We start from the raw sequence: 14431 nt of genomic DNA on the forward strand, positions 1-14431 counted from the left end.
ACGGAAGAAACTCTGAGAAACTGGAGCTGACAATAATCAGTGCTAAAACCTGCAAAGGAACTGGCCAGACAGCAGCACTGGGAGCAAGCAGCGGGGGGAGAAGCCACACTGGGAACTACAAAGGCCCCACTCCTGCAAGGTCTGGGCTGAGCAGAGGGGAGCAAAGCAAAGCTTTTTGTCCCTCTGAGCTCCTCCTCTTCAATGCACCAAGCTGAAGGGAAGTGAATGGGGAAGCGTCACAGTGAGAATTCCTGAGAAATTCCATCTCTGGGAGAAAAAAAGTTCCACGTGTTGTTTCTTAAAATATTTCCATACTTTGTTTCATTCTTGTACTGCAGTTTTATAAGGAAGAAAGCTAGATTTTGCAGAGCGTTTTGGCTTAATTCTCCACCCTCTGATGAAGAGGGCAGGGAACACAGGCATTCTCTATATATGCTCTTCATTCTGGGATTTTAAAACATTCCGTTTTCTGACACCAAAGCAGCTACAGGCAGAAGGTGTGTGCTCCTGCATATCAGCAAGCACTAGACTACAAAATCTACTCTAGCCCCTTTAAAACTGGGTGTTATTTTGCACTGAGTCCAAGGCAAGAACTGACAGCACACAGTTATTTGGGGGTGTGAATGAGTGCGTCAGGTTACTGGCTCAGACCCTGCAGGTCTTAGTGCTTTACTCAGGATTTGCTCTTCATTAATTCTGGCTTAGCCCTGGGAATAGAAAATACCTTTTGCCTACAGCCCTGCCTGTGCTGTGCCTTCCGTGTTCATGATGCTGATCATTCCCTCTGTTCCCCAAATAGCTTCCAAACCTCCTATTTCACAAGGTAGTAACTCCTGTACTCATCAGACCTTTTTTTTCCCCCCTTTTTCTCCTGACTGTAAACCACACAATTTCTCTTTGCTCTCCTTGTTGGACCCACAGCCCATACTCCAAAGCCTTTCTGAGCAATGTGAGGTTCCATGCTGACATGGAAATTCCCAGTTCTGCTCAATTATATGGACTGGAGAAGCACAGAAGTCTCCTTGAGAAGTGAGAAGAAAGGTTTCCCTTCTAGATATGAGCAGAGCTCCAGCCAGTGTTCAAGAGGACTAAAAAAGTCAAGATTTCATACTAAAACTCACCTTTCCCAAGATGATTTCCACAGGAATCATCCATTTAAGAACAACAGATGCTGCGGATATGAAAAGCCATGGACACTTTTAGGGCGTGAGCAAACTGGACGCTGTGTGCCAAGACACAGCAGGAGAAGATCAAAGAGTTCCAGCTTTCACTGTCTCTTCACACAGATGGACCTGGGAGCAGCAGAGGACACTGTCCCACTCCTAGTTCCACCTCCCACATGGTGGATCTCTACACAGTATTACATGGATATTCTAAATATATTCTGCCACTCACAAGAAACTGCTGCAGTTATAAAAGCAGCATCTTCGCCTTGAGGAGCAGTGGCAGGAGGCCTCGTCCTCCTGGGTTTTCAGACATCCAGTTCTGATTTGCATCTAGAGCCTTTTAGTGATGTGTGGAATGGTATTCTGGATCTAGGAATGCCCACTAACATCCTCAGAAGTCTGCAGCACAGAGCAGCACCATTGTGTAAGACAACAGGTGAATTTGACTTTGTAGAGCAGAGATTCAAATACAGGCACATCTTCAAATAACAAAACACAGACCCTTACCATGATAATCATTAAGGGGTTTTAAATTGATGAGTCTTCAGTTTCTCAAGCAGCTTTCAGAATGTTTCTCTACCTACAAAAATTCATTCCTTCTGACCTGAACAGGCACCACTTCCTTATCTCAGCATAACTGGTTACATGACATGCTCTTCCCAGAGATAACTGCTGGCTTTATTTTTATTGGAAATGATGGATGCAGCAGCAGATAAGTAAAAAAGGGCAATTTAGCCATGGAGTGTTGCAGCATTTGTCATACAAGGACAGCAAATTATTTACATTATCTTGAAAAGTTAATTTTTAGTGAGCGTCCTGGGAAGGCACCTGCCTAAGAGGGACTGGTTCCAGCTGTAGGTCCAACAAAGCTGCACTGCTAATACTTGGCTTAAAAAGTTTATTGCTGAAAAACTTGCTTATTGGCTAGCACAGGCAAAAAGTGAGGAGTACACAGAAGTGGGGAGGAGACCAGAATGGATGGACAGGAGCAGGATGCTGTTAGTGTTTTATCACACCAGGTTATTGAGTTGAATGCCATGGTAGGTGAGCTCCCAGCGTTAACAGAAAGGTGATGAGCCTCCAGCAGCCTCAGAAGGCATCTCTGCCCAGTGTCCAGGGGATATCGACCTCCTCCTGGACCGTGAGGGAGTGAGTGAGTGAGGCACAGTGGCAGTTCTTCCTGCTTCGGTCCTGCTTCATTACAAGTCCTTCCCCAACCTGCAGGCAACTCACTGAAGTCAGAGCACATAATTTGATTTGTCAGCTTTATCAATGCCCAAGAGCTCCAGAGAGTGTCACCTTCAACATCCCAGAGGCTTCTTAACCTGAATGTGTTTGACATGCATAAAGAAATAAGAGACATGGGTTGTTACACAGCAATCAGTCAATGAAGTGAGCATGAAATCAGCACTGTGCTAGAGACTATGCACTTGGACAGAGATCAGACAGGGTGTGGGGTCTCCCTTACTGGAGATATTCCAGAACTGTCTGGACATAACCCAGTGCCATGTGCTCTGAGATGAGCCTGCTGGAGCAGGGAATTTGGACCTGAGTTTGTGGTCCTTCCAACTTGACCTATTCGGTGAATCTGTGAATGCTGACTGACCAACTACATCACAGCACTACACACCTGGGGCCAGCAATGCTCCCACCCAGCAGTGAATCTGTCCTGACAAGAAAATGAGACAGACTGTGATGGGGTGCCTGCCATCCATCCCATCCCATCCCATCCCATCCCATCCCATCCCATCCCATCCCATCCCATCCCATCCCCCACAGCCCGCTCGGAGCAGTCCCCGCCCGCCCCGGCTCTCAGGGTCGGCGGCTCGGGCGGGGGCGGAGCCGGGCCCGTCCCGCCCCGGCGGGGCCTCGGGAACGGGCGGCGCTTCCGGGGCCAGCGGTGGTGCCTGCCCCGAGCCGGCGGAGACCCGCCGTCCCTCCCTGTCCCCTTCCGTCCCCGGGCGGCGGCTCCGCGGGGCAGCAGCGGCCGGGCCGGGCGGAGGCTCGGGGCGCGCAGGCGGCGGCGCGGGCAGCCCGGAGGGGCCTCCGGAGCCCGGCGGGCGGGAGCGGGAGCAGCGCGGCCGCCGCCATGGACGAGCCGGACACGGAGCCGCCGCTCGTGGTGCGGGATGGGCGGGCAGGGCAAGGCCGGGGGCGGCGGGGCCGGGGGCGGCACGGGGCTGCCGGCGGTGCGGGCCCGGGGCGCCGCTGACGGACACCGTCTCCCCACAGGTGGTGCCGGGCGCGGACCCGTCGGTCCGGCAGCTCTGCTTCGCCTGGGGCCCCGCGGAGGTGCTGGTGTGCGAGACCCTCTTCGGCCGCGCAGGTGGGTCCCGCTGCCCGTGCCCGTCCCGCTGCCCGTGCCCGTCCCGCTCCCCATGCCCGTCCCGTTTCTGGGGTGAGGGCAGGGCGGGCGCTGCTGCCCGGGCGCTGACGGGCTCTGTTGCAGGTACCGGGGATGGAGCACCGAGCTCCTCCCGCGTCTTCGTGGTCCGCAGGGACCAGGACATTTACATCCAGACCCTGCGGAAGCTCTTCAACGAGTCGCACGGGATTTTCATGGGGCTGCAGCGGAGCGAGGAGGAGCTGGCGGGGAAGTCGCGGAAGGCGCAGTGAGTGGATGGGGGAGAGTGGGAGGCAGCGGCTGCCCCTTCTCCAACCGGGGGCCAGCGCCAAGAGCTGATAAACGCCTCCGGTGAGGCAAGTGCCGTTGGTCAGGCTGCTTTTACCAGCTCTGGAATCAGCAGCGGGGCAGATAGAATGACCATTTTGAGGGGATTTTACAAATCAAGGCTCAGATCCTTCCAATAACTATGCTGGTAGAGTGTGGCACAGTCTCACTGATTCCAGATGAATCCACCCAGGTACTGGGAGTTGCTGCTGCAGAGAAACTTGCAAGGCTATAGAAGGCATAACACTAAAACTCCAACAGCTCCCTCCAACCAAAGTCTTTTTGTGTTTGGCAGATTGGTTCAAGTGAGTAAAAACTATCGGTCAGTGATAAGAGCCTGCATGGAGGACATGCACCAGGCAGCTGGTGAGTTTGTTTGTTTGTTCTCTTGCTGCAGGAAAAGGAAACAGCAGTTGCAATTATGAAAGTAGAATTGTAATGGTAACTTATTGTGACTGCTGTACAATAACATGTGTAGGTTTCAGTAATTACCAGAACTCTGTTTCCATGCTGGAGATTTCCAAGTTGGTTTGTAAATCTGGTCACGGACTGTTTTTTCCCACCATATTGTAACTGATTTTCTGGGGACTTGCGGCCTTTTTGTATCTCATGTGGCAGATATATGAAAAGCTGTCAAAGCTCAGAAGCGACTGTCAAATGTAAATATGTTGCTCTTTGACTTTCCTTGTTTTACCCTCAGTTTCGACCCGGGACCCCGCCCTGCAAGGCCAGTACAGCACTCAGGTAATCTGCAGTCCTGTCAGGTTGGACATGGATTACTGGCTGGTGAATTCACCAGGCCACCACTGTGGCACCAGGCACTTCAGATTTAACTCTGTCTTGTATATAAGATGCAGTTTATGACCAAGAATAAATGAAAATAAATAGTTAATTCCTGTACTTCTAAAACAATAAAGATGCCCAACACCTCAATTCGCTGCCATGTCATAAACATATTTGCTGTTGTAGATGTGATGTTTTCTTGTCATCCCAAAGCTGAAAAGTTTCAGACTTGCTGTGTGGTGTTTCACCTCTCAAACTCAGATTCCAATCAGCTGCATCTGAGCCTCATAGCCACCTCTGGGTGTTCCCAGGAGTGTTTTGGGAGGAGCAGAGTGCTCACACCACTTTTGTCCTAGCAGCTGCAGTTATGTTGCTTCATTGGTTGTTCTTTCTTCCTTTGATGTTTGTCTTGAGTCTTAAAAGTGCAGAAGAGCTGAAAATAAGACCAGTTAGGTTGCTCACTAGTGACATTATTGCTGCATTTCATTACACAGTGTCAGTGTCTTCTGACCAAAAAAAGTGTGAAATTTTGGCATGTGTCTTTTAATTTTTATCTCTGAACTGTCAGTATGATATTTCTCTGTAAGAACTTATTACTGTGGACAACAGATGCCATTGTGTGGTTAAAAAACCCAAGTGAAATAATGACTAGCTCAGAAACTTGGCCCTGCTTTCCTTCAGGTTTCCATTCTCTCTGCAATGGAGCTGATCTGGAACCTGTGTGAGATTCTGTTTGTTGAAGCAGCTACAGGTGAGCCGTGAACTATCCTCCTGCAAAGACTGATGGGGGTTTGTTCTTTGCATATTTATTTGTTTAAAATGTATATCATATTCACTGTGTCATAGCTTAATAATGTTTTAGAGATATGCAGAGTATCAATAAGCCTTTTAATACCACTTCTGCCTCAGTTAATTGCCTTCTTTATATTGAATTATGTCAAGCTGTTCAATTTGCCTTCTACTTTTCTTCCTCACTCTGATTTAAATTGTTTCTTTGTGAGAAAGGATATGAATAGAAGGGATATCAAAAGTTGTTGCCAATCCATTTTATTTATAAGCTTAAACATCTCTTTAAACACCAAACATGTTGATGCCAATTGACATTTATATAGCTCTGATACAACTCCTTTAACTTTAGGTTGCCATTTTTGAAGTCAGTCTGTTTACATTGGCATTTTAAAGTAGAAAATAATTTTTGAAGGAAATAATATTATGCAAGCAAATGTGCTACTTACACAGTTCCAGAATTCAGGAGAGATTCACAAATTATAGATTACTTAATCTAAATTAATCACCTAGTGCTGAATTTCTTCCTCATATTCAGTTAGTAATAATGAAATGATGCTAAAATAAACAGAAATATTCTGTTTGTCTCTTGCATTGCGAGATTTACTATCTGGATCACTCACTTTTTTCCAAGTTTGGGTTTTCTGCTGGACCATGTTGCCACAGGAAAACCTGCCAGAGGCTGGGTGCTCCCAGGGCCTCTTTGCTTAAGGAACTTGGTATTTTTGGGGTGGCAGGTAGAAATCCAGTCAGTAAATCTCATCTAGTGATGTCAAACTGTGACTAAATGTGTGAGAGCAGTTTGGGAACAAACACTGGGAACTGACAGAGGGAAATCTGTCTGCACAGCTGGCCCCCTCCTGCTGCGCCTTCTGGACTGGGTGCGGCTCCACGTGTGTGACGTGGACAGCATGGTCCGGGAAGTTCTGAGCAGTGAGAGTCCATCCAAACACAAGCTCTTCTGGAATGTGGTGAGTATCACCACCTGGAAGATTCTTAAACAACAGGAATTCATGTCTGTGCTTTCCTTCCTCTTCCCTGCTGGACATAACATCTCATTGCTGTCTGCCTGTGTAGGCTTTAGGATGAAGCCATTCTCATTCCCATCCTCATCCTTCGTGACCCATAGAGGTCAAGCCTTACACTGTTACTTGAGTTAGCAGTGCCTGCAGTTTAAACATTTTAACTCCACTTGCCTTGCCTGAATTACAGGTTAAAATGTCCTCTGATCCCTTTCCTGGGTGCTCCATAATCTTCATAATCTTGCCCAGTGTGGAGCTCATGGACAGGGGATTTTTGCAGGTGGATGTCTTTGTGCTCCAAGGCCGGATGGACGAAGCACGGCACTTGCTCTCCAAGGAAGCCAATGCCAATCCTACATCCATGAACATGTACAAAATCTTGGATGACTTGATGAAGAAGATGCCTGTGCCCAGTGTATGTACAAAGTGTGTTTTTTTTCATGTAGTTTGTTGGGAAAAGCCACCTGGTTGTGTCCCCTGTAACATTTAGAACATCTCAGTCTTACTCCTTTACAGTAACAATATTTGTGTTCTTGAGCTGCCCAAAGACCCAGCAATTCAGATAAAAGTCTGTTAGGTGACACATCAACACAGAAAGATGACAGGCAGCCTCATGTTTAGCTTTTTATCAGCAGTGACTGTGAGTTCGGCCCAAGAGCCTGGTGTGATTTGACTTGGTGTTTCCTTTATTCCCTGTATTCCTTTATTCCCTCTGTTCAGCTTGGCAACACCCAGACACTGACAGAGCTGGAGCTGAAGTGGCAGCACTGGCACGAGGAATGTCAACGGTATCTACAGGATGGAACTTTTGCTTCCAATCCCCACATGGAGTCCATCTGCAAGGTGTGTTTTTGCTGGGAACAAAGGAAACTTTGGACTAAAGTATTGAATCTATCCTTGTGGATTTCAGGAGCCCAGTGTAGCCATAAGTAACTTTAATATGTCTCCTGTCCTCTGTTGATGGTTTGCTAGCCTGGGCAGTTGGGTTTCTCTCCCTGTCCAAGGTCCTAAGGCTGATTTGGAAAATGAGCTGTGAGAAGGATCTTTGTTACGTAATTTTGAATACATCCTCACCTTTGCAGAACAGAAGTAATGCCTGTAGAGAGCTGGAGTGCAGCCGTGTCCATCACTGAGTGTGCAGCATTCCTGCTGTGTTTTTGTTCCATTAGATCCTGCTGGGAGATGAGGATGCCATTTTGGAGAAGAAGGAGCTCATGACCACCTGGTATCACTTCCTCGTCACCCGGCTCCTGTATTCCCACCCGACGGTGAAGCCGATGGAGCTGCGTTTCTATGCACAGGTAGGAAGTAAAATATTCTATTATTCTCCACTGTTTCAAGCAAAAAAGGGTTACTACACTGAAAGAAAAACATAGGGAAAAGTCTTACAGCAACTAGATACCTGTAAGATGTTGTCTGGAGTTTGTAAAAGGACTGGGAGAGTGATAAAGTTGACAAATAATTGTTTAAGACCCACTTTTCAGTTGGTTATTTCTCAGTGTCATAAAGTTGCCAGTCTTGTTCCTGCAAATTGTTTTCCCAGTCCCCTATGCTAAAATGAGGAAAATTCCATTTTGTTAATGTGTTCAACCTCTATGACCTATTATTTCCTATAAAATAACTGCTACATCCAAACAAATGTCTTGCTTCTTAATTTATGTCTTGTCATCTCATTCCACAGTCTAGTATGGACCTGTTCCTGGGTGGAGAGAGCAGCCCTGAGCCTCTAGACATGATTTTAATGGCAGCCTTTGAATTTGAGATGCATCAAGTGATCAAGGAATGCAGGTTGAGTTTCAAGGTTTTTGATTCTCTAGTTCTACAGTACTGCTTGTGTGTGTTTGGGGCTGGGGTGTGGGTACAGAGCCCTGATCATCCTCGCAAAGAATTTAGCAAAAATACGTGAAGCTGGCAGCAATTAAAAGTATTCCATTAGGTCTGGGACATTGCAGCCAGACCTTGGACTGTAACAGAGCTGTGTATTGGTAAGAAATGCCTGTGGAAAACCTGACACAGACCCTGGCAGTGTTAGGCTTAGTTTTTTCTTTTGCTTCAAACACAGCATTGTCCTGAGCAACTGGTGGTTTGTGGCTCATCTGACTGACCTGTTGGATCACTGCAAACTCCTGCAGTCTCACAATCTCTAGTAAGTATTTATTTGCATTATTTGAATGAAGCTGAATAAGATAGCCCAGAGGGAGAAAAAACCCAAAACCAAAAGAAAACATACTGCAGAAATTGACAGTACTTGTGAAATAAAGTTATCAGATTTTTCCAGTGAGATGCAAATAATTATATCTGGATATTTGCTCTCTTTCCCCCCAGTTTTGGTTCAAATATGCGTGAATTCCTCCTGCTGGAGTATGCCTCAGGACTCTTCTCCCATCACAGGTATCACCTTTTGTTTTATTACATAAGTAATGGACAGACTTAGACTGAGGCAGCCAAAACAAACAACTGTATGTTCATGAAGTAAAAGGGCAAAACTTAGAGCAGCCACTGTTAGAATTTCAGCAGAGGTATCCCTCAGGGTTTGTACAAGATTGGCACATTTTCCTTCCTGAATGGAGACAAAAGCTGTCTGTTAGAACTCTTCACACCCCATGACCTGGGCACAGCCACTCCTGCCACTGTGCCTTGCACTGAAGCTCTTACAAGCTGCACATACTCCAAAGTCGTGTCATTCCAAAGTGTGTTACAGGGAACTGGCATGAGGTAGAAAGGAAAAGCCATTTCAGGACTGAATGCAAAGTTAATCAGAGCTAACAGGTATTAATGCAGGCTTCGATTCTCCTTGGGGCTTTACTGTTGTGCTCATTGAAGATTTCTAGGGTTGGAATGGTGGTGATTTCTCCCCTCTCTCAGCCTGTGGCAGCTGGGGGTGGATTACTTCGACCACTGCCCGGAGTACGGCCGGGTGTACCTGGAGCTGCACATCGAGCGCATCCCGCTCAGCACGGAGCAGAAGGCCCTCAAAGTGCTGAGGATCTGTGAGCAGAGGCAGATGCATGAACAAGGTGGTGCATTTTCAGTCTCACTGTTTATCAGTGGTCCAGCTGAACCCACTGGCACTAATTCTTGCCCTCCTTTGCTGTGTTTCCCCCAAGTGCGCAGCATCTGTAAGATCATGGCTATGAAGGCTCTGCGGAACAACCGCCTGGGCTCGGCCCTGTCCTGGAGCATCCGAGCCAAGGACGCGGCATTTGCCACCCTCATCTCGGACCGGTGAGGCTGAGCCAGCGGCTCCCAGGCTGGGGGGGACATGGGGAAGGTGGCTGCTTTGTCAAGGGCCAGGGAAGCTCCCACTGCTGCAGGTGGGGCCAGGCACCTTCTTCTGGACCAGAAAACAACACCCTTGGGTGCTCTCTGCAGTACCCCCAGCTGTGCCTTCCCTGTGTTGTTTTCCTTTCCTTCCTGACAGAGACAAAACAGATTGACTTTATCTGAGAGTCCAACCCCCTTAGACCTTACTTGGATAAACATTTATTTTAACAGCTTCTGTCCTCTGCCCTTCACTTGCTGTGACAGAGCTGTTTGATGGGCCAGACAGTGACCCAGGGGGCTGACTGGGGTGGAGGACAGTCCCTACCTGTGCTTATTTATGTGCAGATTATTTATAATCAAGTTCACCTCACCTCCAAACAAGCCAGTAGGAGTCACTTAAGCCACCATTTCTACTAAAAATCTCATCGTTTCTACTAAAAATTTGTATCAATGAGTGTTTTTACCATGTATTTTTTACTTTGTATGAGCCTCTCAAAATTCCTGACCTTTTCTGGAGTAGGAGGGTGGTTATCAAAGTGAGGACAATACTGACACTTGGCTCAGGCCTCAGCAAAAGCTCTGGCAACTCTTTATGCTTTGTAATCTCTAACAATCCTTGTTGTGTGGGTTTTGCTAATTGGAAATAGGCAGAGACCAGTCCCTGCATAGTTGGAGTATAATTTTGAAATTACACTCTGGGTAGGTGGCCAGACAACACTGTCTTCAACACTGGCAAAATGAGTGGTAAGAGATGGCTAATCTAAGGTTTGGGGGTTTTTTTGTTTGTTATTTGAGGGAGTGGGAATCATTACATTTCCTTCAACAGAAGGATGAAGAAAAATCACAGGAAGCAGTTCTGCAGAAAGCAGCATAATGGAGGCTGTGACAAAACAGATGAAAAGCTTTTAGCATTGTTTTTGTTCCTGCTGCTTATCAACTTTTTTTACACAGCAGAAAAACAGCTTTTCTTATGGTCTAAGAGTGTTAGTTATGCATCCCCCAGCCTCAGCTTCCTGCCTGCCTTCCTTCATTTACTCCTTTTAAAAAATAGATCTCAACTACCACAGAATGCAGAAGAATCAATGAAGTGTCTGTTAAATGTACATTACACCAGTTCCTTGGCCACTTCCAGGGAATGTTTCACAACTTCTGAAACCCTTGGGGGAGGTTGATTAAGATGGAACTGAGCTGTACAGTCAGGTTTTCTGGGAAGGGATTAGGAGGCACAGAATGGATGTGGATGATGTCCTCCCCTCTAAGCTTTCCTTTCCACTTTCTCCCCAGATTCCTTAAGGACTACTGTGAAAAGGGGTGTTTCTCTGACCTGGACCTCATTGACAATCTGGGCCCGTCCATGCTGCTCAGTGACCGGCTCACATTCCTTGGTGAGAGCTGCCTACAGTGTCCATACTGGTCTGCTATGGAGAACTCCATGGAATCACTTGGATTTATGCTTTCCTCTATCTGGCTTGCTCCTGGTTTAGTGATGAGGGAAAAAGCAAATGGTCAGTGTGGTTTGGGATGCAGCTTGTAGCAGGGGTGGCCTTTACCACTGCCTTCACACCAGGTTCCTGCTCTGCTCTGAGCAGGACAGGCCCAAGTCCTGACTCTCCAAACTTCTTCCTTCCTTTTTCCAGACTGTGTCTTCCTTCTTTTTCCAGACTGTATCACTACCTTGAGAGGCTCTGAAATACTAACAAATGCTGCCGTAGGGTGCTCATTGGAAGAGTAATCCACTGGTTTAAGTTATGTTGGCCTTGTTATAATTTTACCAAGTTCTCCAGAGTCTCCAGCATGTGGGTTCAGTGTGCCGGTCAAGCTCACTGGAACAAGAGCCCTCCCTGCTCTCCCACTGAGCACTTGTGCCAAGAGACAGTGAGGGCCTCCAGCTCATTTCTTCAGGTACCACAGTTTCCTTCTCCTGCCTGGCACAAGGCAGGCTCTGGTAACCTGCCCCTCTGCCTGCAGCTGCTCTGTGGCCTTTGATTCATGGACCAAAACAGAAAAATGATTTCTCTGATGCTGTGAGTAGGAATCTCAATTTCAGAGGCCCGAATCTGATAGGAATTTGGAATTGCAGTCAGCATTGGACTGACTCCCCTCTACCTGATATCACCCTTACAGGGAGGGTGAGCATGAGTTTTATCTGTTTCCACTTGGTCCAGCTTGCAAAACTGGAACTGATTTTCCTTCATTAAAGCTGATCCTAAGCTAGATCTGGAAGTTAAATATGACTTATCAAATTGGTAATCCCTCAGCTCTGCATGTCCAGCATCATCTGGTAACTGTCAGCCCCAGAGAAGCCTTTTCCTTTTCTGCTGTTTCTAAACAATCCTGAAAGGCCTGAAAATATTTCTGCCTGTTTTTCCCTTAAGGTTTTTAGAACTTTTGGTGTACCTTGCTGGACAACTTCCCCATGTCTCTGCCTTGAGCTCAAGCATGAGTCAAGGTGAATCTGAATGGGAATTACTAACTTCCAGTATTGTGACAGTTTAGTGGATACAGAATGAGCCCCACTTCATCCTCAGCCATTTCACTCATGCTAGACATTGATCTCACTAATTCTTAGCAAAGGCAGAGAGCTTCCAGTTTCCATTTAAACAAGCAAGGAAGATGGTGCAGCTTTTCAGACCTCCTGATACTCTGTGACCTCAAAAGGACATCCTCTCTGCTCTCTAAGCCCCTGGGGCATTGCTGCCCTGCAGACACTCGGAGTGAGGCAGCAGCAGCCCCTGACCAGTCTGATGCAAACCCTGAAGTTCACCCAGAACAGCAGCAGGGGGTTTGGTTGCCCTTTCGGGGAAGCTCTGTTGTCACCTTCCTTCATGCACCCAATTCCCAACCCCCAGAGCGGGCTGCTTTGGGCCCGTTTTGGTTGGGGGTGGTTCTTTGTGGGAGCGGAGGTATCTCCCAAGGCCCAGCTGCTGATGCCTTGTTTTCGCCACCCTGTGGCAGGGAAGTACCGGGAGTTCCACCGGCTCTATGGGGAGAAGCGGTTTCCGGAGGCGGCGCGGCTGCTGCTGACGCTGATGACGGCTCACATCGCCCCCTGCTCCTTCTGGATGACGCTGCTCACGGACGCGCTCCCGCTGCTGGAGCAGAAGGAGGTGAGGTCCTGCTCACGCCGACACAGCCCCCCAGGGGCCTCTTCTTTTTTCCTGGCAAGGGAGCTCAAAGTATTGACCCTCCTTCCCCGTTCCTGCCAGGACCTGTCCGTGGCAGTTCCAAGTGTCCCAGCAGTGGGAACACACAGGGACCTGGGAGAGGATAAATTGACTCTTACTTCGGTTCCCTGCTGTTACAACAGCAGTGGAATTCATTTGCTCTGGTAATTTTACCACATACTGCATTCAGCTCCTTTGGGTACTTGGCTTGAAGGTTGTTCCAGTGCTTCTAAGCAGAGTTTTTCCTTCAAGATCCATCAAGAAAAGAATAATTCAGCAATTACAGACCCAGAGCAGCCACTCTGACTTCATAGCTGACCCTGCTTGGTGCAGGAGGTGGCACTAGAGACCTCCCAAAGTCACATCCAGCCTGAATTACCTTTGGATCCTGTGATTTCAGGGGTCAGAATGGAGCTGTGGGAGTGTAAAAGCATTCTCTTCAACTGCACTATCTTTTCAGCCTATGCGATGTCTCTAAATTTGATCTTTTTCAGTAAATACTTTGATTTCCACAGGTCATATTTTCAGCAGAGCAGACTTACGAGTTGATGCGATGCCTGGAAGACCTGACAGCAGGAAATCCAGACAAGCAGAAATTCCAGGTAGTCCCAGTTCTGAGGACAATTGGATAATGAAGCGAGGAGGGCCGTGGGAAGGGTTGGGGGAGGGAAACTCTGCAATGATATTCCTAAGTGAGGTCACAAGAGAGGGACAGCCCGAGTCCCAGAGACTGGCACAGTGGGTTCAGGGCTGTCAAATGGGGCATCAACAGGAGACTGAACCCAGATTCACGAACCCAGTGCAGGAGTGTTCCTACTCCTCATGTTCTGATGGTTTGCACTGGACCATGATGCTTTTCCAAGGTAAATAATTGCCCGTTACGTGGGCAATGGAGAGCTGAGATGTTGCCATCCAGCAGCTTTGGCTCTGAGCATTCCAGGCACAGAACAGGGAACTATTTACTGCACATGCAAAGCCCTGTAGCACCCAGGGAATTAAAAGGCTTGGCAGTGCTGTCTTGGGTTGAGCTATTAAGTAGGAAATGCAGGTTTTGCTCTTCTCAGGAGGTCCCTGTAACGGGTAAATACCTCTCACTGACCTGCATCTTCACTTTCCCAACCCTGAGACAGACTGTGGCACCAGCTCATTGCTGTGTGCAGTCCCCTAACCCAGGCTCTGCTCCCTTGCAGGATGATGACGTTGAGACAACCAAAGTGGAAATGCTGAGACTTGCCCTTGCCCGGAACCTCGCACGAGTCATTGTCAAAGAAGGCACTGTGGAAGGGTCTTGAAGACCTTCTCCTCTTCCTTTGGGGCTTCTGTACATAAACAGACTTTTTCTAAGAATAAATGTTTTGTTTTGCAGATTGCTTGGTCATTTGTTCTTGTCTTCCAAATACAACTTTACATAGGCTATTTTTGTAACCTTTTATGAAGGACCTGCATCAAAATGTTATGGCTGCTTGTTTCAGCTTGGTCTGGCAGCCCTCCCCTGGTGAGTGAGCCTCACTACAGCTTTTCCTTGAATTTTATGTTTTCTTTGCCTTTACCACCCAGAAGTGAAATGAAGGCCAC

The 14431-nt window shown here is 47.7% G+C and overlaps 1 protein-coding gene across 2 annotated transcripts; it reads left to right on the forward strand.

The window, feature by feature from the left end:
* Window positions 1-3034: 3034 nt before the first annotated feature.
* On the forward strand, window positions 3035-14221 carry NUP85 (nucleoporin 85). Of its 2 annotated transcripts, XM_038156878.1 has the most exons (19): window positions 3035-3288; window positions 3399-3492; window positions 3616-3778; window positions 4133-4203; window positions 4538-4581; window positions 5302-5371; window positions 6256-6377; window positions 6709-6843; window positions 7149-7271; window positions 7598-7729; window positions 8110-8216; window positions 8491-8574; window positions 8754-8819; window positions 9294-9445; window positions 9536-9653; window positions 10977-11077; window positions 12648-12799; window positions 13372-13458; window positions 14047-14221. In XM_038156878.1, the coding sequence occupies exons 1-19, from the start codon at window positions 3256-3258 to the stop codon at window positions 14146-14148; spliced, it is 1956 nt and encodes a 651-aa protein (XP_038012806.1). In that variant the 5' UTR covers window positions 3035-3255; the 3' UTR covers window positions 14149-14221. The 2 variants fall into 2 exon arrangements, with proteins under 2 accessions (XP_038012806.1, XP_038012805.1); XM_038156877.1 differs by having other exon boundaries at window positions 3399-3778.
* The last annotated feature ends 210 nt before the right edge of the window (window positions 14222-14431 follow it).

This window comes from Motacilla alba, chromosome 18 (assembly GCF_015832195.1).
Source record: "Motacilla alba alba isolate MOTALB_02 chromosome 18, Motacilla_alba_V1.0_pri, whole genome shotgun sequence".
Taxonomy (NCBI): Eukaryota; Metazoa; Chordata; class Aves; order Passeriformes; family Motacillidae; genus Motacilla; species Motacilla alba.